This window comes from Grus americana, chromosome 2, assembly GCF_028858705.1.
Source record: "Grus americana isolate bGruAme1 chromosome 2, bGruAme1.mat, whole genome shotgun sequence".
Classification (NCBI taxonomy): Eukaryota; Metazoa; Chordata; class Aves; order Gruiformes; family Gruidae; genus Grus; species Grus americana.
Window position 1 is genome coordinate 65,776,494 of NC_072853.1, and position 25,914 is coordinate 65,802,407.

General features: G+C 41.0%; 2 protein-coding genes across 2 annotated transcripts; one reads left to right on the forward strand and one right to left on the reverse strand.

Moving 5' to 3' along the window:
• Positions 1-10,776: 10,776 nt before the first annotated feature.
• TDP2 (tyrosyl-DNA phosphodiesterase 2) lies at positions 10,777-18,020 on the reverse strand. The gene is made up of 7 exons (XM_054814107.1): positions 17,685-18,020; positions 17,496-17,605; positions 14,810-14,977; positions 13,387-13,478; positions 12,796-12,914; positions 12,256-12,426; positions 10,777-11,427 (listed from the first exon to the last, which is right to left on the reverse strand). The coding sequence occupies exons 1-7, from the start codon at positions 17,928-17,930 to the stop codon at positions 11,149-11,151; spliced, it is 1,185 nt and encodes a 394-aa protein (XP_054670082.1). The 5' UTR covers positions 17,931-18,020; the 3' UTR covers positions 10,777-11,148.
• Positions 17,983-24,401, forward strand: ACOT13 (acyl-CoA thioesterase 13). The gene is made up of 3 exons (XM_054814110.1): positions 17,983-18,116; positions 21,300-21,484; positions 23,671-24,401. The coding sequence occupies exons 1-3, from the start codon at positions 18,036-18,038 to the stop codon at positions 23,825-23,827; spliced, it is 423 nt and encodes a 140-aa protein (XP_054670085.1). The 5' UTR covers positions 17,983-18,035; the 3' UTR covers positions 23,828-24,401.
• The last annotated feature ends 1,513 nt before the right edge of the window (positions 24,402-25,914 follow it).

Sequence of the window (25,914 nt, forward strand, 5' to 3'; positions counted from 1 at the left end):
TTTGCATAGGAACTGAGGGAGGGAGAAGTGCCCGAAGTCCTTAGCAAACAGCAACAAAGCAGTAAAGTGTTTCTTATTACTTTACATTCAAAGGCTTTTCCCCACACCGTGTCTTAGAAATAATTTGCAAAATGGTCTTTCTTGTATGCTTTTTAATGTTTTCTCACTGAATTATTCATAACAAAATTAATAGAAGGAAAAGCTGCCATACACAGCATGGGGGAAAGCCAAGGCACTCTATTCATTTGTGAAATGGTAAAGGACAATCAATACTGTGGGCAAGCATTTTTTTATATGCAGTTATTAACTCATAAACTACAGCATATCTCATTTCAACAACAGCTGATGTCTCCATTTCCCCCTGGAAATGCCTGCAGGTCCCATTATGAGAATCATAAATAATACGTGTTAATAGATATGGATTGATTATGCTGGAAAAGCTGACATTTTCATCCATCATTCTAAATGATGTTTAACGATGGATTACCAGCCAGTAATTCCTCTGATGTGAGATTAAATAAAAAAGCAGTCTGTTTCAGCAGGCTAGTCCAAGGAGATGGCAATAAATCTGCTCAATTATTGTATTACCAATCCGGTGTTCACTGCTAAGGATATTATTATTTCATTTAGACTTGTTCATGCATCACAGATTATTTTATTTCAGTCAGTCAATGGGAGAACCTGCAGTATTTTATTCTCAGAGCTGCAGAGAACCAAGCTTTGAGACAGTACAGTACATGCAGCTCAGTAGGCCTCAAGGAGACAGAAAAAAGCTACCAAGCTCCTATCTGACTAAAAATACATTGTAAAATCCACATTTTAGAAAATAGCATTTTGTTTTCAACCTTGTTTAGTTTACTTATCTGAAAAGTCTCAACGAAAGGATACTGCCTGAGAAGCTGATCCATCGGAACAGAATTGCTGGGTCCTCTACGATTTGTACTTCACCTTGGTCCTGTAGCATATTGAGAACTGAGAATCATTCAGATTGTCTTTCGGCCTGGCAAATTAGATTGCAAATAACCATAATGAAAAGGATTCCTTTTTTTCTCTGCCTTATGCTCAAGAGGGGAGAAAGCACGCAAAATTTATTAACAGAAGCCTTCTACAGAAAGTTATTTTCTTTGCCAGCCTGACCTTACAGTCCTGATAAACCCCCCTTCCTTGCAATGAAATAAAAACTGTTGCCCTTCACTTAGTGCCCATGTTCTCCCCCGAATGTTTTGTAACAGCAGACTAATACTGCATTGCGGAGCATGTCTAGTGCCTAGCTAAGCCACCCAAATGTGAGGGAACTTTTAGACACATGGGTAAGTTTTAACCATGATCCCAGTTTGCAAATCAGTGGAGCAGGTGGTTTGTGGAAAACATATGGCACATACAGTGTGAATGATCCCTGCTACTTTACCAGTTGCCTTTCTGTAAAAGAAGGGAAGATGCGAATAATAGTTCCTCCACGCTCCAAACACCAGAAAGGCGACAGCTCACAGTGGCAAGTTGCAATCCATTCCTTGCAGAAGGGAATTTCTCCAACCCTGATCCAAAAACCTCCTTCCCAGGTTTTCACAGACCTGACCCTTTCCCTGTGCTTATGGGCATCCCCAAAAGAAAGATGTCAATAAGGTAGGATTTTCCTCAAAAGCAAAAGCATAAGATCACTTATACTCTAGTTGAGGAAACTCTGTACTGAAGTGCAGCAGCTAGATGGAGAGATGTGTGGAACATAGAGTTTATTTCTTCCCCAGTTCTTAAAAAAACCCCCAAAACCCAGTTTGATTCTCATTATTAGTCAAAAAGGCAAAGAGAATTGTTAGGAATTATTGGGAGAGGAGTGGAAGTAAAATAAAACTGTCGTTATGTCACTGCATTGACTAACACCACCCATTCAAAAACGGTAGAGTAGAATCAGAGAATACAACATAATCAGGAGTCAAGCCAAGCCTAACCTATTGAATAAATATTTGAAAAATGTTATCACCAGCACAGCCGGATTCCAGCTACTCATCCTGTTAACAGACTGTTAGCTGTTAATTTTAAAAAGACAATAAATACATCAAAGATGTCTCATTTCAAGGATGCACAGCACTGCAGATTTTCATTTTGGGCACCTTGACAGTGTTTACTCTGTACAGATTTCTAAATGTATTCATGTTATTGATCTCCTAGATGTTGACAGTCAAAACAATCACTCTGAACTCTGAAGATAAACCCAAAAGCCAGACAACTCAGTTAAAGGACAAATTCCACACGCCATATCCAAATCCATGTACAGAACCCCACACACACCTGAGTGCATTCATGACAAGGATACTCCCAGGGCACAAACTCCAGAGACTGTGTCTGTCTCGCGGTTTAAAAGTCTCTCTGCAGGCCGTGGCGCAAAGAACACAGCACCCGAGAACGTTGCATCTTGTTGACTACCGTGAAGGGAGGGAACAGGATTTTTCCCACCATGCTCTGTCTTGCTTGTCAAAATAGCTTTGTCTGGAAGCTGCATAACAGAGAACATCAGTGCAGACCTAGGAGCAGAGCCATGTAATTCCCATGGCAGAATGAGCGGAGGGTATTAAAATGTTGTAATATATGCAATAAACGGTAGGTATTTCATTACAGTTATTAACAAAAATGTTTCAAAGATGTTCGTCTTTTCCTAACCTATACAACAACATATACCTATATACATTCAAAGCATTATCAGTACCACACTCACCAATACTAGAAATTACAATTCAGTTACCATTGCTCTCAGAAGGGGGCCCAGAGGTGGACTAATAAAATGAGAGTCTCGCTTCAACGATACCCTGTCATGGAGTCTGGAGTCAGGCAGGCATTCTCAGTGAGGGTCCAGTCTATCTAGGAGATGTCATACAAAAGGATTCGTGCACGGGAAGTTCTCAGAAAGACAGCTCCATTGGGGCAAAAAATAAGTTTTTATATCACAGAGACATAAGGGGGCATAGGACATCACCACCTGGAGCAGGCAATGGGTGCTTTTAATTTCCATTTTTCACCTGGGACAGACAACAGATGATGATGTTTTCTATTTTCTGAGACCAATTTTTATTTTTCCAGACTGCTTTCCTTTTTTTCCAGGTAGAACAGCCAACAGCAGTTGCCAATTCCTGCCTTCTCAGGATGTTTCCCCCCTCTTCCAGGTATTTTTCAGCTTTGCAGATGATAAGTTGCTCTTACAGTTGCTTGGCTTTGTGCTTATTGATGGTATCTCAGGATGTCTCCAGTTTCTTGGTACTCAGCTGCACTCCGAAGATGTCAGCTGCGTTTGTCAAGGATGCTCCTGGTTCTCAAGGTGACAGGCATTTTCTCTGTCTGTATTCCATCAGTCATCTTCTTCTGTTCTGTATTTTTCCCTTTATAACCAGGTCACCTTTATGGCTGCTCCCACCAGTTGCTGAGTTCTGCTTAGTCTTCAATAAATTGACAAAGCTTGGCTCAGGAAAATGGTATTTTGCAGGTGTTACAGGATGACTGAAAAACAAGGTGTTCTAAAGATGTAAAAATGTCATCTCTTCAGCATACAACTGTTTTTACCTCCTCTTTTTACTTTCTTTCTGATTCCCACCTTACCTTTTTTTTTTTTTTTTTTTTAAACAATAGGCTGTATGAGATTTCCTGAAGCTACTCAAATCTCCCTTGGTACAAAGAGCCAGTAACTCATGTACTTGCTCTGTAAAGCAAGGAATTCAATCTCTGAACTGTAATACTGGATTGCTTGTGGATATATATGAAGGAGCCTAAAGGAATTGTCTGGTTGCATTTTTAAAAATATTTTTTCATGGTATGTTGTTATGTCAATTTTGATTCTTCAGTTTCTGTGATTTCCATGTTTAGGCCAGACTTATGGAGGCTGAAGTCTGCTTATTTGATGTAAAGACAATTATTCTAGTAACAACACAAAAGGGTCAATGAGAATGTTATATTTTTTTCTGATGTTGACCAAGCCTGCTGGGCTTTGAAGAGGAAGTGTGTGTGGAGGGAGGAAGTCTGGCTCTCTTTCCCTTGCAAAGCAGCCCCATTTCTCATGCCTTGCAGCCTTCTTGGCACCCCAAGGGTTGATTTACAGACCCAGTGGAGGAAGATCATCCTCCAATGCTTTGCATGGTTGTGAGTTCCTAATTTTACTGACTGTAAAAGCACCAGATATAGTTGCACTTTTTTTTTTTTATTTCTTCTGCAGGAAAGAGTATTCACTTGTATACTCAATGCCAGAGCTTTTTGAACCATCTGTGCAAGTATGCAAAAGGCTCCTTAGTGCAGTGGAGGCTTAGGGAGATAAGCCCTCTTGCATCCTGTCAGGAGGTACCTCCCACCATCTTAGTGAAAGCAGGGGGAAAAGGATGAAAGCAGCAACTGTCCCTGTTTGCTTTCTCTGCACGCCAGTAGCTGGTCCAGTGCCCTTGACCTCTCGCACACAACACTTCCTTCTCTGTTGAGAGAACAGGATGCAGCTGGTCCCATGCAAACACGAAGGCATCAGAGCAAACATCTCCCGCTCGAGAAATCTAGCAGCAGCACCTATTGCCTACTCACTGTCTGCAAACTCCAGAAATGCTATGAAATGGAGGAACAGACCAAAAAAGCAGGATTATCACAGATGGCTGAGGCTAAAATGGTATTTTCTTGCTGAGCCAATTCTTGCCTTTCATAACATTGATGAGCTAAAAGGCTTAATGCTGATGAAATAATAGGCTGAGTGTGCTGTAATGCTATCTAAAGATGACTGAAGCTTCAAAATGTAGCCTGCTAGGTAAATGTTGATCTAGTTACCTTCAGCTCCTTTCCACAGTACCTGCACTCAGTTGGTCAAACAAAAGCCTTGTGAAGCTGTCATCAGCCAGGACGGCTAACTGACTGCCAGACATCCGGAGGTATTTTGGATACCTCTGAATAGCACACCCCCATCACTGCCAAATGGCTCTTCTGCCACCCACTTGGTGCTGGTGGGTCCAGGGAGGTTCCTCCCATTGCAGGGGACTGGCGCAGCTCCCTGCTCACCCTGCTCTCCCTCCTCCTCTCACCTAGCTTGCTCACAATCTAACCAGCTGCTTTGAAGTTTTTCATGTAATATCTATTCCAAAGGAAAGAGGTCTGGGAGATGTACTAGTTTGGTTACCAAACCTTTCACTATATTGTGTTGGGTTTTTCTGAAAATACCCTTTTTCCCCACCTCCCATCTGAAATGGGTAAAAAAAATGGATCTGTTTCAGTTCAAGGAAGTGTCTGCCAGCACTGAAAAAGAGGGTAGTATTCACCTTCAAGGCATCTGAGACAGATTTTTTTTTTTGTTCTGCAATAACTGGGAGAATTTTTGAAAGCCACAACGAGGTGAGTGCTCTTTCTTGGCCACCATTGTCAGTTATACTTGCATACAATAGCTACCACCACATCCAGGAAAAGTTTCTGCCTCAGCAAATGATTTCTGAGTAGGTTTTTGTTAGCTTCTCTGCCCCATCAGTAACAGTACCAGGAAATGTAATAGTGCAAAAGGTTAGAATGACCTTTCTTTCTTTCATTGAAGTATGTTAACCTTCATCAAGGCAGACAAATACTCTTATTTTTTTCTTTGGTCAAAACTATAGATCTGCTATACCTCCTTGTGTTAGTAGGTCAATTTCTTGTCAGATGTGCATGAATACATAAATACAGATAACACTAGTGATTTTTCTGTGAGTTGTTGCAGATACAATATTACTTTAATTTCAATTCTTGTAATTTAGCAACATTTCTGCCTACTGCATCTCCTGTTTAATCCTCCTGTTTTCTCAGCCGTTACCGAAATGGCAGCATTACACTGATGGCTTCTCAGTCGCTGGGAGTCTGTTTTCTCTGAGTTGATGTTACACAACAAGCCTCACCTCCGTGAAATGAAAAGATGCTATTTATGAATCTTAATTAATGAGTCTTTATTATACTCTTAGTTAATGCAAAACCTGGGAAATTTACCCTAACGAAGTTAACCCTTGCAGCACCTGTGTGGAGTTTACCTGCACTGGGTATTTCAAGACAGCACCCACATGCAGGAAGTGATTCTGCCCCTCTACTCTGCTCTTGTGAGACCCCACCTGGAGTACTGCATCCAGCCCTCGGGGCCCCAACATAAGAAGGACATGGAGCTGTTGGAGCAAATCCAGAGGAGGCCACAGAGATGATAGAGGGCTGGAGCACCTCTCCTATGAGGACAGGCTGAGAGAGTTGGGGTTGTTCAGCCTGGAGAAGAGAAGGCTCCCGGGAGACCTTAGAACAGCCTTCCAGTATATAAAGGGAGAGGGACTGTTTATCAGGGAGTGTAGTGATAGGACAAGGGGTAATGGGTTTAAACTGAAAGAGGGCAGATTTAGATTAGATATAAGGAAGAAATTCTTCACTGTGAGGGTGGTGAGGTACTGGAACAGGTTGCCCAGAGAAGCTGTGGCTGCCCCCTGCCTGGAAGTGTTCAAGGCCAGGTTGGATGGGGCTTTGGGCAACGTGGTCTAGTGGAGGGTGTCCCTGCCTGTGGCAGGGGGGTTGGAACTAGATGATCTTTGAGGTCCCTTCCAACCCAAACCATTCTGTGGTTCTGTGATGCTAAGCACTGTGTCTTCAGCAGGATTTTGTACTGGATTGCCTGCCACAGGGTAAAAACATACTAAGATATGCAGAAGTGATAACACAATCTTTGTGGAGTTTTTCAACCATGCTGAGCTGATACAACTGAAAATCATGCCATCTGCTCATCAAAACACAGCCCATCTGTTGCTGTGTAATTATTCTCATCTTTTGTTTTGTACAGTAACCGTAACAATAGGTTCTGCAGGTGTTCTCATAATACAGGTTATCATGTTTGTATTTTGATCTAGTAATTTTGGATATGTCTTGTCTGTTCTTGTATCAAATTGACCAAATTCCAAACCTGTATATGATGTGTGATGTTTATAGCTTTAATCTTCCATACACTTCCTCTTTGTAAAACAAATTTTCATTAGTTATGGTTTCAGATCACTCCCTATAGTCAAGAGCATACATATTCTTTAGGTATGTACTTTTAACCATGATAACATAATTTTCTGCTGTCACTGTGGTTTTGCCTGCTACTATTTTTTTCCATTTTTTTAAATCCATTTATTTATTATTTACCTTCCCAGATGCTTAAAATGTCTTTATTTTGTTCTATGGATTTCTATTCTCTTTTAGGTAAGTTCAAGCACTTTTGATGTAGAAATGTTTAATTCTGGCTGGATCCTCAGAAGAAGTTACTTCTCTTGAAACCTGAATCAAAGTATTAATAAAATAATGCCTCCAATAGCACATGATTTCCACAAGGTTGCTGTTGCTGTTGATTAATAGGAGAGCATTATTGCATTTTCTCACATTCATATGTTTAAGTCCTTTGGGATGTATGGATGCCATAATATTATGTTACTGAATCAGGAAAACAAATCACATTACAAGTTTTAGCCCAAGAAATCTTTTGCTTAGTTTAACGTTGTTGTTTCTATCCCTTTAAGTTTTAGTTGCTGTATTCAGCAGATACTTTACCTTTGACATCACCGATTAAATTAAGAGGCAAATTAATTGAAGGGCTCTGACTGCTCTTGATTGTCAGCAATTTGGATGCTTATTAAGTGGTTTAAAGTATATTTAATTAAAGATGTATTGCTTCACATCCAATAGTCAGTAAAACATTTATCATTTATGTCTTCTTAAATTTATTTAAGTATTATCACTTTTTCTGTAGTTTAAGAAGAAGAGTTTTAAAGGCTGTATGCATAATTTCCTCATTCTGAAAGAATGACTAACCACTAATTGCACTGAATACAGTCTTCCTCTTGCTGATCTTTTAGAATTAGAAAAATGAATTTGCCCTTACAAAGTGTTATGTCTTTGCTTGTTCCTAATAAAAATATTATGTTGCTGCTCCCTATCTATGGCAAAGTTTAAGACCAAGTGTGGATCAGAGGAGGGATCAGTTACTAAATGCTACAAATGCATCTGGAGTTTAGGCATTGAGTTGCATGCTGCTCTGAACCCTTTTTTCTCAGTTCTTTCTTCCCCAAATTAAAAACTTATCCTAGAACAACAGTAGTCAGCCTTTTTCATATCTTCCAAAATAGTCCAAAAGCTGTAGCCACATAAACAAAACCAACCATAATCCAGGAGGTCACGTAAACTGGTGTTTCTTGTGGTGAAGCATGAGTTTATTGTGCTTTCCCCTTCTCCAAAGTCTTTAGGAAAGTTAAACTATCATCCCCTGCCTTCACCTTCCCCACAAATCCTTTGGCTGTACCTACCGAGGACAGGGAGGAGGCATCAGCAATGAAAACAAACCCCGTGACATTTCTTTGAAGGCTCTTGGTGAGGAAGAAGAGAGCATGCAGCAAGTCAGCATGACTGCACCAGCCCCGTTTGAAAACCAGAAGGAAAATCCCAACAGTTGTGGACATTTTTCACTTTTTTATAGAACTATTTATTTGGGAATAGACAGAAGAGATCACAGGCCCAACACAAGTTAAAATAAGTATCAGTGACTTCTCCTTCCTTGTTTTTGAAGCTGAGTTATTATAAAAATGGGATATGTTGAGAGTAATCAGGATGCGAGGGTTTGGACATCATTCCCAAAACAGGCCAGCCTCTTTCACCTTTAGTAAAGGAATTTGGGGTTTGATGTTTAAAGAAGCAAAAGCAAAACTGGAGATTTCTGCACCCGACTTCTGTGGAAATGAATTAACATCCTGAAGTTTATTTGCTTGTTTAGTAAGGCCACCTAGGCCTCCTGTTGAATCAATGGAAAACCACACCAACCTCAGGCCTCCCCATTCCTGGGAGGAGAAGGAGCTGGTTAAGGAGCTGACTCTTCAGCATCCTATTCAGGGGAGGTTCAGACTGGACATGAGGAAGCATTTCTTTACCAACACGGTGGTCAAACACTGGAACAGGCTTCCTAGAGAGGCAGTCGATGCCCCAAGCCTGTCAGGGTTTAAGGGGCATTTGGACAATGCCCTTAACAACAGGCTTTACCTTTTGGTCAGCCCAGTCAGGCAGTTGGACTAGATGATTGCTGTAGGTCCCTTCCAACTGAAATAATCTAGTCTGTTCTATTTCAGGGTAAGGATCCACAAATTTGTCTTCCACTGCCCTGTATCGCACTGAGCCCCACTCGCCATGTTTGCAGGGTGCAAGACAAGGCAGGAAGGGCAATGTCCGGACATGCTCCTTCCGTGGCGCTTGGCTGGCTGGAGCATGCAGGCGGACACATTAGGCTAAGCAATAATGGTGTCAGTACATTTTTCCTTGCTGGGCAGCTAGGGCTGCAGGGGAGTGCCACTGCTGTTTGCCTGTGTGAGAACCTGCTTTTTCTTTTTTTTTTTTTTTCTCGGAAGGTTGCATTGTGCACAGGTGCTGGCAGGGGGCTGCAGGGGCCTCTGTGAGGAGCGGCCAGGGCTGCCCCAAGCCAGTCACAACCGGTTGCAGCAGACTCACCACAGCATGACTGAGCCCTGCAGCCAAGGTGGTGGCTCCTCAGAGAAAGCATAGGTAAGGCAGAGCAGAAAATGCTGGGCAAGCAAAGGAGAAGGAATAAAAGGAGAGTGAGAAACAGCAGAGGGAACACCAAGGTCAGAGGAGGTGCTCCATGACAGAACACACATGGCCTTAGCCCTCGAAGGGCCTGCCCTGGAGCAGAGACACAGGAGCAGGAGGGCAGGGCCAAGAGGCACATTTGTGTGCCGACCATAACCCTCTCTTGGTGCTCCTCACTTTGCTGAAGGGACAGAGCAGGACCTGCGGCCATAACGAGGGGGAAGGAAAGGAGCTGGGGGTGACATTGAGCCGGGGACAGAGAAGAAAGGCATTTCCCCTAAGTATTTAAATGTTCATCATCTTGCTTCCCAATACAGGGAATCAATAATTAAATAGATATATTACTTGGCCATAAATTAATTTCCCCAAATCAAGTCTCTTGCCCATGAAGGTAAGTGGTAAACAATGTCCCTGTCTTTATCTCAACCCATGAGCTTTCTTGCCTCTGTTTCTCCCCTTTCCTCCTCCCATCTGCCTGGGGAAGGGGGGACTGAGCAAGTGGCTGGCTGGGAGCTTGGCTCCACAGAAGTCCAGAAAACACAAGTTTGTCTTTGGTCTTAAGCCTGAAGTTTACAAACAACAAAGAAATAAAGGATTTTAGGCTGGCTGTCTCTGTGTTCACACATGTCATTGATGGGGGTCGTCTGTGCTTCCTCTCCATGCCGGTGCACTGAACTTCACCTCAGAAACTTAGGAGACTTTCCCTTTTGAATCAGCTCAGTATTTTGTGCATCTATAAACCGACAGCTTCTGCGAGTGATTATACAGTTCTTCAAGTAAGAAAGCCTGTTTGACCTTTTGCAAAGTCAGTGAGACCAAGAGCTGCTCAGGCTTTGCACAGCAGTTTATAAGAGCATTGTTTCTACAAGCTCACTGGAAAGAGAATACATTTTAATCTGCAACTCACATCCATGTTAATAAACACAAAGTAAGGTATACATCATCCTAAGTGAACGACTTCCATGGAGCTGCCTATATCCTTTTCTTGTCAAACAGAAGGTATATCATTCTTAAATCTGTCCAATATTACTTTAATTCTTACTGAAGAAACCCTTATTCTGTGAGAATCTAGCAATTCTTTCTGCAGCTCCTCCACTGTCTTGCCTGAAGGGGTACATACGTACAACACAAACTTAAGCAGCTAATACAAAACACTCTAAAAAAACCCACAGTTGTAAAGAAACAAAGCAGGCACAATAGAAGTATTCTTAAAATAAAAAGCAGCATTTATTATGAGATTATAATACAAGCCAAAATAAAACTATCTTTTAAACTATCAACTATGTTTATGAATCATATTTACAGGTTTTTCCTCCCATTTTAAAACTAGAATTTGGTTTTGTATTTGTATATATTGTTAAATATAAATATTTAAAAACGTGATTCAAGAACAGATGTGTACAATGAGGAAAAGGGAACCCTGTCTTGAAATGAAGCCATTCCAGCAGAAGTCAAGAGCAGAGAATGTGTTAGGGTTGAAAATTTAAGTACACCCTACTTAAACTGAGAGGGTAAAATTTTGTAAAAGCAAGAATAAATCACCTAAAAACTAAAAACGGAAGCCTGTTTTCTTTTTTATAATATCACATCAAAATTACACAGAAGACCCCAGTGATCACTAGGGAACCTGCCACAGTCTAGTTTTTCCAATCCAATTAAGTCCATACTTCGTGGAATAATATGTCCTTCTGCTGCAGGCCGAAAGTAAACACGGTCAAATCTCATCTTGCACTTGTAGCTTGCATCCAGGTTGGTGTTGGAGTGGGTGTCCCAAGTATAGCGGCAGTGTTGAGGTTTACCCAAAAAATCCCAGATATCCATTATGTTGTTAGGTAAGTTGCCTAGTTTAGTAACCTGAAGGTAGAAGGGGAGAAAAAAATCCACAAGATACTGAATTCACAAATTTTATCTTCAAAACCAGAACTCAGTTGTCACAATATCTTTTTCTGCAAAACATAAGTTGTTAAAAATAAAGATATTGGAGATGTTTCTAAATTGTAGTATTTCTCAGGATACTCTAAAGCATCACCAATTCCTGTAGTACTTGCTACATCCAAAACATCTTACAAAATAAACGTTCAGGTCTGAAATTTTGAGGTATGGGAGTAACACAGTGTTCTCCGAAACAATGTCGTTCCAGTTCACTGCAATGGAATGTCATGATAGGGAAAGATGGAACACTGACCTTTCGGTAATAATGCATAAATTCCCCTTTTAATATCAGCAGCCAAAAATTACTTCTAATTTCAAACGTCTCAATGATGGGGGATTAATTTTAAACTCCCAAGATCTATTTCTCCAGAGCACCCTCTTCTTTCATTGATTCTACAAGCATTAACTCTCTGAGAATGGGAGAGTTGAGCAAGTAAAGATCAGGTTCTCAAAATGAGAAGATACTTTGAAGTCGAAACTTCATCGACTATCTCTGCATCTTCTCAGATATAAATATTGCCAATAAAGCATTTTGTTACTGGGGGCAGAGGGGAATCACCTCAGCTATAACAATGCCTCAGCACAGCAAAGCAGCAGCTTCTACCTAGCCATGCTTCCACTTATTAGAATAAACATTGCATATCGCTGTTCTGCCTAAGCAGGTCATTTCTCATAAAGACAACAGAAGAGCCTGAGAAGATTTTGTCAGAATACCCTCTCAAAATAACAAGGTTGCTTATTTCTAGTTACCTCGCTGTCTCTGAGGTTTGTATCCCCTCCAAATATAACAGTGGTAGACTCAGGCTCCTCCTGCATTTTGTTTAACACTATTTGCAGCTGCTTCAAACGCTCCTTAGAGTGACTTTTAGTGCTCTCCAGATGAGAGGTCATAAGACAAAGTTCATTACCAGATACGCTCACCTGTGCATGAAACAGAGGGGCGATGTTACCATCCATACCACGATAAGAAGTTCAAAGACAAAAATCTAATCACAAAGTAAATTACTGAATGACAGAGCTCTGGTTAATGTTAGTTTTACATTGAAAAGTGGCTTACAGGAGGATAACAGACTTTTAGTTTTGTTTTCAGAGGTTATAAGACTTGAAAATGAAGTACAGCCAGTAACTTACATAAAAGATATAAGTTTGTTAGTATCAAATGCAACTGGGTTTGTATGTTTGGAGTTTTTCTGCTGTTTGAGACTGCCATAGAGTAAAGCCAGTCCAGCCCTTCCTGGGATTTTTTGCTTTGAAGGCAGAAACACAGCTGTTTAGTACATACTGACTCACATGCACAACCAAAAGGTTCCTCATCATGGAGGTTGTTGGAAAAGGTATTGTCTCATGCTTCAGTAGCTTCACTCTTGATTTCTTCAACATTATGGCAGTGAAATAGCCATCCATGTTACCTAAAGAGAAACAGGGAAAGAAACGGTTGAGGATATCTTCTGCCATGCCATAAAGCAGTTAAGGTTCCTAGAGACCTTTTTACCATGATCTGGGAGAATCAAATTAATTTGTAAGATGTACAAAGTCATTAGTTAAGTTTCATAATAGTGGTGTGAATTTTTCATATTTTTTTAAATGTAAATATTTAAGAAATTACTTACTTATGGAACTTTTTTGGCTACCCTTGCTATCAGTCTTTCAAAATGCAGACAAAATACAGGGGAAGCCATCAGGCAAGCAAGCTTTTCACATGCATAATTTGCAACAAACTATATCCTGCTATCAAAGCACAGGAAATAATTTAGGTGCTTCCTTCTTGACCTTACTCTTTTCATTCCTACAAATTGTCAGAGATTTTGGCAAGGGAGGCAGAATAAAACCAAACTTGCTTTTTACGGTTTCTGTCTTCAGAAACTGAGGATTATTTCTTACCTGGAATAATAGTGTAACTGCCTGCTCTCATCTGTAGAAGAGAGAGATGTGGTGGGATGACCTCTTGTAAAAAAACAACATCTGGACTGTATCTGAAATTGGCAAGACAATAATTTAACTAAATTTAAATTAACTGAAAGGTAGTATTGTTACACTCTGAGGCCAGATGGAACAGGGTCAGGGATTTCAGGTGCACCTGGTCCTCATCTTCATAGACATTGCAAGAATCTGGTTTTTAAAAAAAGAAAAATCTCTCTCCATCATGTTTAGTAGGATGTAGACACATCACCATTGTTAAAAGGGAGGAAACAGTGATTATTATGGACATGGAACTGACATGGTAATAAAAAGTATGACTTACAAACATTTGCAGAGGTTTCATATACTACATAGACGAGGAATTCAACTTAGCTGCAGAGCAGCTTTGGAACATGTTCTGCAGCATCTAAGTTCTCCAGGAGATTCCAACCACCACCTCAGTCCCTCACAACAGATCCCCTCAGGTAACCTGCCATTCATTTTCTCCAATCTCATCAATACCAAGCTCTTATTTCTTAGAGCTGTGCAATCAGTAACAGTTCGTGTGGGGCAGCAGTCCTGAAAATGCTGATTTTAGACATGTCTTTACAGCTGTCCCAATTTTTGCTACACTGCTGAATAGCCCTGCTCTAAGCAGGTGAAGGACAAACCTAAGGTCTTATTTACAGAAGAAAAATATTGTCACCCCAGATTAACAGAATCAAGTGAAAATTGATTTAGTTAAGGGGTTCCTGCTGTTTTAAGAGGAACCTAAATTATCACTTGTTTAAATAATTTAATTTACAGTGCTAAGTTACTGTATTAAATCAATTTATGTAATTGTTAAATTGCTCATAAATATATTCATGGAAGGCTTCCACTGGTGGAACTATAAAAGGTAATCACAGATTCTATTGCTTTTATCTTGCCTCGCACATTTTCTTTTTCAACAGACAAGTAACAGTAATGGCAAGAAAGCCACTTTTCACATTTCGCTAAAAAAATCTTTTTTGTTGTTTCAAACAGTTTGCTTTAGTGTGAGGTTATTCATACCACTGGAATGAGACAAACAAGTTTCATGCAGTTTTATCCTTCTCTCATGTACAAGATGAAAGTATGAAGTATACTCTTGATGTATGACTGCAACTTGAACACTATTGCTCATTATAAAAAAAAGCTTTTTGAAGTAGCCATCACAAAACATTTAACCTTTGGGATGCTGCATAGGTTCACACCTCTTTCTACCAGTATATCAACTTTTAGTCAGCTATTTAGGATTTATAGAGTGATTGTATTGCGGCATCTAACGTTACGATAATTTGGGCATGAAGACTTCTAAGTATCTAAAACAAGAAGCTTGTTTTCTCCTCTAACAATGACAATACAAATATGAAGCTGTACTTACAATGCCAGATAAGAACAGATTCCTCTAGCTCGTTCTTTTAGATTTCCTAGATCCAGCCCATCAATGTTCCACGTTATCAGTGAGAAGCTGCTGTCATCTTCTTGTTGCCTTGAGTCTGCACTATTGACACCAGCATTACTAGTAGTTGCATCTCCTGTGAGGTCAATACTAAAGAGAGAGTTTACTTGTTTGTCAACATGCATAATACTATTCTTCCTGCAATTACCTCCCTCATCTTCTAAAGGAAAGGGGTTTAGACTCATCAGAACTTACAGATGGCCATCTAAAAACTTTCCAACAAAAAGTTAACATGTATTGATCTCAACATAATTTAAAAGCGCAGTAACTAAAACATACAGACCTCAGTTCTACTAAGCCTTAGTACACAAGTGAACTAAGTTGTTTTTCCTCTTCCTTATAGACACAAGGTAACATTTACCACTCTAAGTTAACCAGAGGGCAACCAATGTAATCCAAAGCACTTAAGTAATTCAACTCTTTCCCCATGCTAGAAGCAGGATGTGTACATTACCCTGTTGATTTGATAAAGGCTAAACACTGTCAAAGTTTGAGCGCCCAGTAACTGTTTGGGGACTGTTGCTAAAGAGAACCAGATTCTACCTGCTAACATGATTGTACTGGGTTTGGCTGGGATAGAGTTAATTTTCTTTATAGCAGCTCATATGGTGCTGTGTCTTAGACTTGTGACCAAACCAGTGTTGATATCACAGGGATGCGTCATGTGTGGCTGAGCAGTGCTCACATAGCGTCAAGGCCTTCTCTGTTTCTCCTGCTACCCCACCAGCAAGTAGGCTGGGAGCGAGCAAGAGGTTGGGAGAGGACACAGCCAGGACAGCTGATCCAAATTCACCAAAGGGACATCCCATACCCTATGACATCATGCTCAGCAATAAAAACTGGGGGAAGAAGGAGGAAAAGGGAACGTTTGGAGTGATAGCGTTTGTCTTCCCAAGTAACCATTACGCATGATCGAGCCCTGCTTTCCTGGAGATGGCTGAACACCTGCCTGCCCATAGGAAGTGGTGAATGAATTCCTGCTTGTGTGCAGCTTTTGCTTTACTTATTGAACTGGTTTTATCTCAACCTATGAGTTTTAATACTTTTATCCCTCCAATTCTCTACCTCATCCCACTGGGGTGAAGCGAGTAAGTGGGACTGAGCTGCCCACTGGGTTTAAACCACAAAAGTGGTCCAATGTAAATTCCTCGAGTAAAGGAAAAGTCTGTAACAAAACACATTAAACAGTAGAGCTAAGACTAGACAAATTGTGCTTTGGCAAAGTTAGGATACTAGAGTTTTGTTTTTAAACATAGAATTTGTATGCCCACATAAAAATAAGGTCTTGAACCAAAACAAATCTATTCCTTAGAACTTAGTACTGGTTTTGTACTTGGTGCTGCACAAACAACATAAGATTCCGCTACCATGCGCATGTAATCTAAACTGAACAGAAAAAGAAAAGCAGACAAAGGAGAGGAAGCTAAAGGCAAATAACATGGTATATTCCTCCAATATTTCCATGATGACTTTTTATATTTATACTGTAACCTGAAGAACTAGGAGATGAAATCTGAAAGTCTGTGTGGTTTGCAGTGATCTTCCCCTGACTGGCACACCTCCAAACAGCCCTCCCTCCCAACACATCCTGCATACAGCAGCTCAAGACAAAACCCACAGTGCGAAGACAGAAAGAGGCTGGAAAAGAAAATGGTGCTGCCAGTTTGATACAGATATATTCTGACTCATCATGGACTACCTAGAGACCAACGCTAATGTTCAGTAGGCTTGCATTTTTTCCACACGTGTAGTTAGTTATATCAAGCAAAACCAGATATGCTGTTATCAAATACAGCTTATTCATAACTATAAAGATCATAAGGGCTGTTCTATATAACATACGAGACTGTAATAAATAAATCTACAGGAAAAAAGCTTCCCTTAGGACTGTGAATGGCAGAGATCTGCAAAAGCTCAATTCCACAAACAGTTCAACACCCTTGGTATGCCCTACAGGTATGCTGTGAGACAGTCAATGTATGTGAGACACAGGATCTTAGACCCTGACTTTCACAGGTACATCTAGGAAGGTGTGCGTGTACATGTCAATTTTATTTCTAGAACAACAAATATGCATACACCTAGTATATGATATACATGTACAGTTTACACATATACAAATGTGCACGTGTACAGTAAAATCTGTAAATATATTACTGGACAAGACAAGACCGTGAAAAGAAAATGACCTTGTCCCCTCTCTGAAAGGCTCACTATCTACTAGCCCAGAGGAAGGTGGCTGAAGCATCCACAGAGGGAAAGTGCAGCCTGCAATTTTGACAGCGTCTCAAGAGGAGCTGGCTATTCCCCTCGGAGGGGGCAGCCTTGGGAAACAGCGAGAACTAGTGCGGAAACTTATGTAAGTGTGCGGGACAGAAACTACCTGCCTAACCACGTGGCGGCAGAGGTGCGAAGTCAGGCGGAGAGAGGAGCGCCGCTCCCCGGGGGAGGCTCTCCCCGGGCGTGGGGGCCCCTGCACCTCCCAGCGGAGGGGAACCCGGCTGCAGGCGCGAAGGTTCCGCTCCCCTCGCCCCCACCCCGCCAAGCCGAGCGCCCCCGATCCGCCTCCTCCTGTCACACACCGCCCCCCGCCCCAGGGGTTACCTACCAGCTCCCGGGCCCCCCGCAGACCGGCAGCATCCCGCTTGCCGCCGCCGCCGCCTCCTCCTCCTCCTCCTTCTTCTCTACCGGCGGCTCGAAATAGGCGTTCAGCGCCCTCTGAAACACAGAGGCAGATGGCAGGGAAGGGGCCGCCGCCGGGACAGCCCCGCGCCCCCGCTGCTGCCCCCAGACGTACCTGCATATGCCAGTCATTGTCGGCCAAGAAGGTGTGCGCCACCGCCGCATCGCTGCTGGTGATGGTGGCGAACTCGGAGCACAGCACCCTCCTCCGCTTGGCGAGGTGCAAAGCCTCCTTCTCCTCCTCCTCCTCCTCTTTTTCTTCCTCTTCCTCCTCCTCCTTCAGAGGCGGCGGCTCTTCTGCCTGTGGACATCGGCCCGCCTCGTCCTCGCCCCCCTCCCGCTGCCTCACAGCCGCCTCCATGACTCCCCCGCGGCGGGGCGCTGCGGACGGAAGCCGGGGGGAAGCTCCGCCCGCCGGGTTGCTGTTCCGGGGCGCGGGAGGGTGTTCGTCGGAGGGGTGGGCAGCATGGGGTTCACGGTGGAGAGCCTGAGGGAGGCCATGAAGTACATGGTGGAGTCGCAGGGCTTCGACCGGGTGCTCCGCAAGGTACGGGCGGGCCGCAGGGAGAGGGCGGCGGGGCCCCCAGAAGAGGCACACGGGAGGGCGTCCCGCCGGCGGCTGGCTGTTAACGGTAGCCTCTGACTGGAGAGACAGCGGTTGGCCCAAGGTGGGGCTGCTCGTTTAGAAGCCGGTTTTTCCTCCTCCCGGAATAAAAGGCTGAACCAGAGTGAGGTGTGTTTCCTTACGCGCAGTCTCGCTGTTAGAGCCTCGGCCGAGGTCTGGGGAAGCCGTGCTGTCCTGCCGGGGCAGTTCCCGCCTCGGGCCGGCAGCGGCGGAGCTGGAGAAGGCCGAGGCCTGCGGGGGGTTAGCCGAACCCCCGGGGCGGTTGGCATGGCTGCGGGCACTCCAGGAGCCCGGGGGTGCAGGCCTGCCGCTGTTTGCCCAGGATTCAAGATCTCCGAACGGGGATGTGTGGCCGTGATGGTAACACAATTGTTATTCAATAAGCTTTTTTAATACTAGATCTGCCTTCCAGTACCTTTCTGAAGACAAGGATTGTGCTGAATAACCTTCCATGGGTTACTTAGTAACTAGTATTCTTCCCTTTGTAGTACCTGCAACTAAGCTAACTTTGAGGACTCTGAAATTATGAAATAAATTACTACTCTGTTTAAAAATAAAAAAGTAGCTTGTTATCTCACACCTCACCTTGAAGTCAGACTGAAAGCACAAGCACCTCAGTGCTCTATGAATTTCTACACAAGGCCTAGCATAAAGAAATGTATTTGGTACAGCTCTAATGTAATGCTATGTTATGATCAAAAAAGTTGAAATGATGTTACTGTGTTGTCTTAAATTTTGTAGTGTGCAGTAGACAGCTGATGTGTTCTTAAGGTCCTGTGAAGCAGTTTCAGTATCCTCGCTAAATTTCACAATGCTAGAATTCTCCATTTAATTTCTATTTATTTGTATAACTGTGACATGAAGTGAGGCTGTAAATATATCTAAGAAAACCAACCATGTCAAAATTCATATGTTTTGCATTTTAGAGGAGCAAATGCAATATTGGAAGCAGTGCTTTGACAGCTCCATGATCCGATACATTTAATAGAAAGTAATTATTTGCAAAGCAACTGTTATTTTGTTTCCCCAAAACATTTTGGTCTTTTTATATAAAAAGTATAAAGCTTTAGGTTTAAGAAGCTCATTTATTTATGAAGAGTCTAATTAGTTGTTAGTCACCTCTTCACTGTTATAACTTTATTCCCCTTTACCTTAAAATCCTACTAAGCGAAGAGCAAATGCAGTATGTCAACTCATAAAGGTAACTGGATGGACATGAGCCTTGGGAGACAGGTTTCCTACCTTGCTCCGGAATACTTTTAGACTTCTTCTGCAATCTCCTTCTACAATTATGATGCTATGGACATCATAATAACAACAACAATAAAAGTACAGTATTGTTTGAATTTTAAGTGTCTGCTGTTTTTCTGGGAGATACCTGAAGCCTTTCTTACCATAACTAAATACAACTCAAGATTTTTGCTGTTCTGGAGAAGACCAATTTTTGTCTGAAGCTTTTTACTTACAGCATCAGACTTAGTTTCTGATTTAATTCCAATGTGGTATCTACATAGGGCTTAACAACTGTGGGTTATAAAGCCCTTTCTTCAAAGTAGTAGTGCATCATAGTAGAGGCTGGAAGCTGAAGCAATATATTGTTCACCAAGACAGACATGTGGGAGGACAAGCACAGAAGGACTGTGAGAAGTACAACCAGCAACTCTCGCTGTCTAAGTCCTGGAAGCTTTCAAATACTGAACTATTTTTGTCAAGGAGAGCAGGCAGCTAGCACCAGATCAGAGCAATGACTAATGAAACCAGATGCTCTCCTTGCCTCACTGATGGATCTGAACACTCCCTGACAGTTGTGGAAGCCATCTGCTCCCAGCGTCAAGTGTCAGTGAAGTCCTCATTAGAAATTCTGTCAGAATCTTAGGCATCCAGTCAGTGCAGCGCAGCATGCCTGGTTACGACTTGGGATTTTCATTGATCAAGGTGCTATTTCTATATTAGGACACTGCCTCAGTGATTTCCTCTCTGCTTAATTCCAGCTTTTTTCCATTCGTAGATGGACTGTGTAGTACATCATTTATCTTAGTATCATTTCTCTGCAAAATTTGGATAAACTTTGGCCTATCAGAAAAGGACATTGGCTGAAACTGAGCTCTTACACTGCATTATAAATAAGGAATAGTGAAACTGGAAACATTTTAGTCTTAATTCCTTTTAAGATTAAAAAGATTTAAATCAACTCAGATGATACAGTATGGAAACATATAAAAACAAATTTGAAAAAATTAGAAGGACTTATAATAAATATGCCCACATTTCACTTGTCACAGTCTAAAGATATTTTACGGTCTTAGGTAGAGGTGTAAATAAATATGCTGAACTTACCCCAGTTTTGCATCTGTTTTCAGATTTTTAATATATTACAGATTTTGAATGTAGTGCTACTTACTGAAGAAACTTGAAAAAGAGATTTTAAAATACTGAACTGCAGTAACTTCTTAGTCTCAAAAATCCAGCTTCTTGCATTGGTTACAGGGGAAGCATGGTACCAGATATGTATCATAATTTTTCTATTTAACACCTATGGTCTGGAATAAATGTGTATATGGAAGTCATGATGCTGTAGTACAGTGTGATACAGCTTTGGATACTTCTGTCCAGGAGTATGAATTTCAGTTCAGGGATGCTAAACTGATTAGCGTTTCTAGGGCTCATTTCAAAATGCTGATTTTTACTGAGGTTGCTCTAGTATAATGATTAATGAACTACTGCCAGTCTCATTTCCATTTTGTGAGCTAACAAATACACCTTCACAACTATGGTATGCACGGTCAGAGCAGTTTTGTGTTCCCTCTAATCTGACTTTTCAGTCACAGATTCAAGCAAAAGGAAAATTGAAGAAGAATGTTGTCTTGAAAACAATTCCTGAGACTGTAGCAAGTATTAAGTTTTGTTAAGCTGACAGTTTAAATGTCAATCTTTGGCTCAAAATTTATGGAAATACCTAATGTGACAGTTGAATTACTATATTTTCCATCTTTTAATTTGTCTCAGGAGTCCAGAATTAAACAAAATTTACTTTCAGTTAGATTCAGGGCAGTATCAGGTGTTGGTACTATTGTCAGTAAGCTTTTTATTCCTTTTGTTATACAGATGAAACTTCTTTCCGCAACTCCTGGAAAAATTGTTTGTGAAATGAAAGTAGAGGAGGAGCATACAAACAGAGGAGGCACATTACATGGAGGTTTGACAGCCACGCTTGTGGATGTGGTGTCAACAGCAGCATTGCTGTACACAGAAAGAGCAGTGCCTGGGGTCAGTGTGGACATGAACATCACGTAGGTATTATCTACCATGTTTACCAGAACATACTAACTTTTCTTCCCCTAGCATGGTATTGACTTCATTGTACGTAATTACTGTAGTACCCACTTCAAAAAAGGTGTTTTCTTTGGTTTCAGAAGTCTTGTTTTGATAAATTAAGGAGGGGTTGTATTTGGGCATATTGCCATTTAGTTGCAAAATTCAAGTTGGACTTTTGTAAGCTTTCATTACATGCATTTAAGAGACCGTACCCATTCATTCATAGAATGTAAAGGGATGTTGATAATGTGGTAAATTTTAGTCTTACAAAATTGGCTTAACTTCTGTCTTCAGTTGTGAAGATATGTTAGAGTGCGTCCTCAAACACCAAAATCTAGAGTAAGCAGCTTTCTGTAAACCCTTTTTTAGTATTAGTCCATAAAATGTTAAAACAGGAAAAATGTTAAAACAGGAGATTGTTTAGCTCTGGTTTAGGCTTACATAGAGGGTGAATTACAGATTGAATCAGAATTTCTCACTGGAGGATGATTCCTTTGCTCTGGGTCATTTAAAGACAGTTTTATATTGAGAATAGTTCTTCCTGTAATGCAAATTTAAAGCACAGTGTCTTTAAAAAAAAAGAGTTGTTCTGAAACCTTTGATCATGCTATTATAGCTTGTCAGCTTTGCTTCATTACTTTTAATTAAGAGATGATGACTGATTGGAACTAAAGTAATCCTACTTGGAATAACTAACACAAAGCATTAAAAATCTTGGAAAAAGTAACCCTTCATCAAAACTGTCTTTAAAAAAAACAAAAAAAAGCTTTAAAAGTGTGTGTGGAATGTTCTGTATCTTTACCAAGTTCCCTCCTTTCCCCCCCCAGCACCTTCTGATTTCTCCACTGGGCGGGTGGGACTGGAGCATCTGTTTAAGCTTTGTACAGCCATTGTCATGACCAGGAAATTACTGGAAATCAAAACATTAAATTCTCCTATGATTAGGTTTTTTTTCCCTGCAGTAGTATAACAAGAGGCCGACATCGGAATTATTTACACTATCAAGTATGCCTACCCAATTACATAAGGGCTAAAATCTTAAGAAAGTGCTGTCTCTGGAGGTGATCCAAAATGACTGAGTAGCATAACCTTTAGGAAATGTTATCTGAAGCAGTATTAATAGCTTTGTTTAACCCAGACTACTGCTTTCAGTGAACAAGTGTTATATGCTATAATGCAACTTTTTTCCTTTTTGGGAAGGAGCTTTTTAAAGGGTTGTCACGAGGAAACTATTTCAGTAATGGAAAGAACAGAGGGGAACAGAGAAACTTTTTTTTAAGAGGATCAGCAGCAGCCTCTGAGAATGAAACAAGACTGAAACCCTGCTCCCTGTCAACTAATGGGGCTTGTGCTGCATCAGCATTAAGCATGACTGACATACTTTTGACATGGTGTCACGTATAAAAATGGACTGGTTAAATCTCACTGAGATAAATTTCATTATGTCCAGCAATTACACATTCTCTAACATTTGAATATTGTTCCCTTACCTCAGATCATGGTTGAATCATGTTCCTCCTAATTCTTTCCAGGCATTTTGTGGAGGAATTTCTTCCTGTTCCCTGCAGTGTGTTTTAAAAGCACACCCTCCTACTCATGTAAATAAAAACAAAGAGTTATCTAATGAATGGAAACAGCATTAAGCCTGGGAAGTTTGAAGGCCTCCCAGATTTCCATGACTTCTTTCTGACCAGGGTATGGGAAGCAGTTAACCTGTGCTTCAGTTCCGTACAGAAGTGACCTTCTGGAGCCTTTGTAAGAGAGACATTCTGCAGCTGAACCAGCCAGACTGGTTTAGAAAGGCTGTAGGGAGCCAGCAGTGGCTGGAATCAGACTTGGAACTGAACATTTATCTGAGATCTTTGATACCCAATTGTTTCTGTTCGAAAATGGAACAGAACTTGGTTCCTCAGAACCAAGCCAATGGGTTTCTTTCTATCCTCTATTTTCTCAGCAAACCCTTACACCGAATCACCACTGCAGTACTTAGAGGAACTCAAGGACTTTAAAAAGTGGGGATTTGCAAGCAGGCAGTTGGAGGGAGATCTGTTTTTATTACTCTCTGTTGCTAATTCCCTTCATGATAATCTAAAATAAAGGGATATTCTTGGATTTGTGCTCTGTACAGCCTCTTACCTGTTAATTTTGTTCTTCATTGAAGATACACTTCTGCTGCTAAGATTGGAGAAGAGATACTGATTACAGCTCAGATTTTGAAGCAAGGAAGAAATATTGCATTTGCCAGCGTGGATTTAACAAATAAGGCGACAGGAAAGTTAATTGCACAAGGTAGACATACAAAGTATCTAGGAAATTAATATAAGTAATTTAAAAAATAATGTTGGGTTTAAGAATGCCATATAGAATCATTTTCTCATTTATGCAATAAGACATTATCTGCACAAAGTTGTGATAGTCTATATAAAGTGATTTACTCTCACTTCCATAATAAATGAACAAATTTCTTAATTACCACCAGAATTGCTACAAGCTTAAAATTAGTACCTATTTTGGGAATGAACAACAGAGCATAATAGCACAGGGATGCACCTGGCTTTCTTTGGTCAGGATAGCAGAAGAGAAGATCCTTTGGACTAGCCATATGGTTTACCAGCATGACAGCGTTTTAGGAGATCTTTGTTTTCTTTGCCCGTGGTGTCATCGCATGACAAAGCGACCGTGTCTTCAGGCTCATCACAGTCACATTCGAACAACACTATATACACTTAAAATCTAAACTACTTGATCTGTAGGATGGTAGTACAGAGTTCCTGTAACAGTGTGAAAACAGTTTGAAAGTGTAAAGCAGGCTAATACAGAATGTAATTTACTGATGCTGTAACAAATTCAAAAGTATTCAATAAAGCTTTCTGAAAGTACATTTTTAAAGATTATTTAATAGTTTTGTAATCTCTTTGCACTTGGTAAAAGCTTGCCAGCATGGAGTGGTCGAGAGGGGGTGTGGTGGATCCGTTGTACACAAATTCACCTGAGAATTCATCACTATCTCCCTGTGATTCCTGAATGTGAAAATGCAGTTAAATCATCAGGGCTTTTCACCTCTACCTACCTTAAGTTCTGGCTGTATTTGTTTTAAAATCATCAGCTGAGAGCTAGAGATGTATCAAAATAAATTTGGTGAGCCTTTCATCAGGCTAAGGGTGTAGATGTCTGATTTGGGTCAAATGTGGTAGAGTTAAGCTGCTGTTCATCTGCATAACATGCTGAAGACTTGTCTCCTCATGCGCTATCATGGACAGGTTTAACTGCTTTCTTCAAACTGACAATAAACAATCTTGGGAAGGCTATTGCACTGTAATGAAAACAGCAATGCTACATATGCAGTGCAAGTTTACATAAAACATGACCTTAGTTTTTCTTCTCTGGTGGAAGATTTGGAAAAGTTAATCTACGCTAGTAAAGGGCATGCATAATTCTTTTTGACATGGAAGATGACACATTGTCTTTAGTGATTTGAATTCTGTGATTAAATGTGCAGTTAGGGTGTTTTTTTTGTGCTTTCCTAAACCTAAAGAAATAATTTCCAGTGAGTTAAGTGACCTGTTCATGCAGACTGGTTTTCAATATGAAGTTGAACAAGTTTACTAATATATCAGAAATCTTTCCAAAATTACTTTCAAACCAATGATACAGCTGATAACTCACCCTTCAATGGAAGTCCCCTAAAAAAATACCTACAGTGGGCCTAGGCTATCAGCATGTATTTTTGCTGCAAGTTTAGAACAGTCATTTGTGGTATACACATTCTCAACAAAAGCTTTTTCTCTGAGGCTGTCTCAGAAGTGTACATGACTTACATGCCTGTGGCTAGTTGAACTTCTGATAGTAGTAACATCTCTTCAGCAGTACATTTATAATGCTCTTTCCCATCAGTACTTCCACTCATGCTCAGAATCATCCCTGAATCCCACTTACAGAAACACAGTAGTTTGCTAAAGCAGTTCTGAGAAGACACTTAACTACAGGTGCAAAGTTTGGGGGATTTGTTTTTAATCTTTGCTCACCAGCACTATACACTTCACTGGATCGAGTTGTTTCTCACTTTAACAGCTTCCTCTGCCTGGAGATCAATTATGAGTCTTAAGCATCTCCAGCTTCTCTACAGTTACTAGGACAAGCAGACAGAGAGGATCCATCACAGCATGTAGACACACCTAGTGAGTTTAGCAATTGCTGTTCTAGCATCTCCAGTCATTCTGTTTCTCATTCTGAAGTTTACTAGTTTTCTTCCATAGGTTACCCATGTAAGTAGAGTGCAAGATGTAAAGGAAATAGAAGCAAGGATTTGAACTGCTCCTCCAACTACTATAAGTCCACCCCCCTCACTGGAACACAGGAGTGACTATTATCTGAAATAAAAAGCAGAGGGTGAGAATGGAGGTGG

Bases quoted from the DNA above. Each gene is read 5' to 3' on its own strand.
- TDP2 (XM_054814107.1), bottom strand. From the start codon at position 17,930: ATGGAGGCGGCTGTGAGGCAGCGGGAGGGGGGCGAGGACGAGGCGGGC. The intron at 12,427-12,795 runs GTGAGTCAGTAT...TTTCATGCACAG, and splicing joins GGAACCTTTTGGTTGTGCAT to GTGAGCGTATCTGGTAATGA. The intron at 11,428-12,255 runs GTAACTAGAAAT...TTCTACCTTCAG, and splicing joins CAAACCTCAGAGACAGCGAG to GTTACTAAACTAGGCAACTT.
- ACOT13 (XM_054814110.1), top strand. From the start codon at position 18,036: ATGGGGTTCACGGTGGAGAGCCTGAGGGAGGCCATGAAGTACATGGTG. The intron at 18,117-21,299 runs GTACGGGCGGGC...TTTGTTATACAG, and splicing joins TCGACCGGGTGCTCCGCAAG to ATGAAACTTCTTTCCGCAAC. The intron at 21,485-23,670 runs GTAGGTATTATC...TCTTCATTGAAG, and splicing joins AGTGTGGACATGAACATCAC to ATACACTTCTGCTGCTAAGA.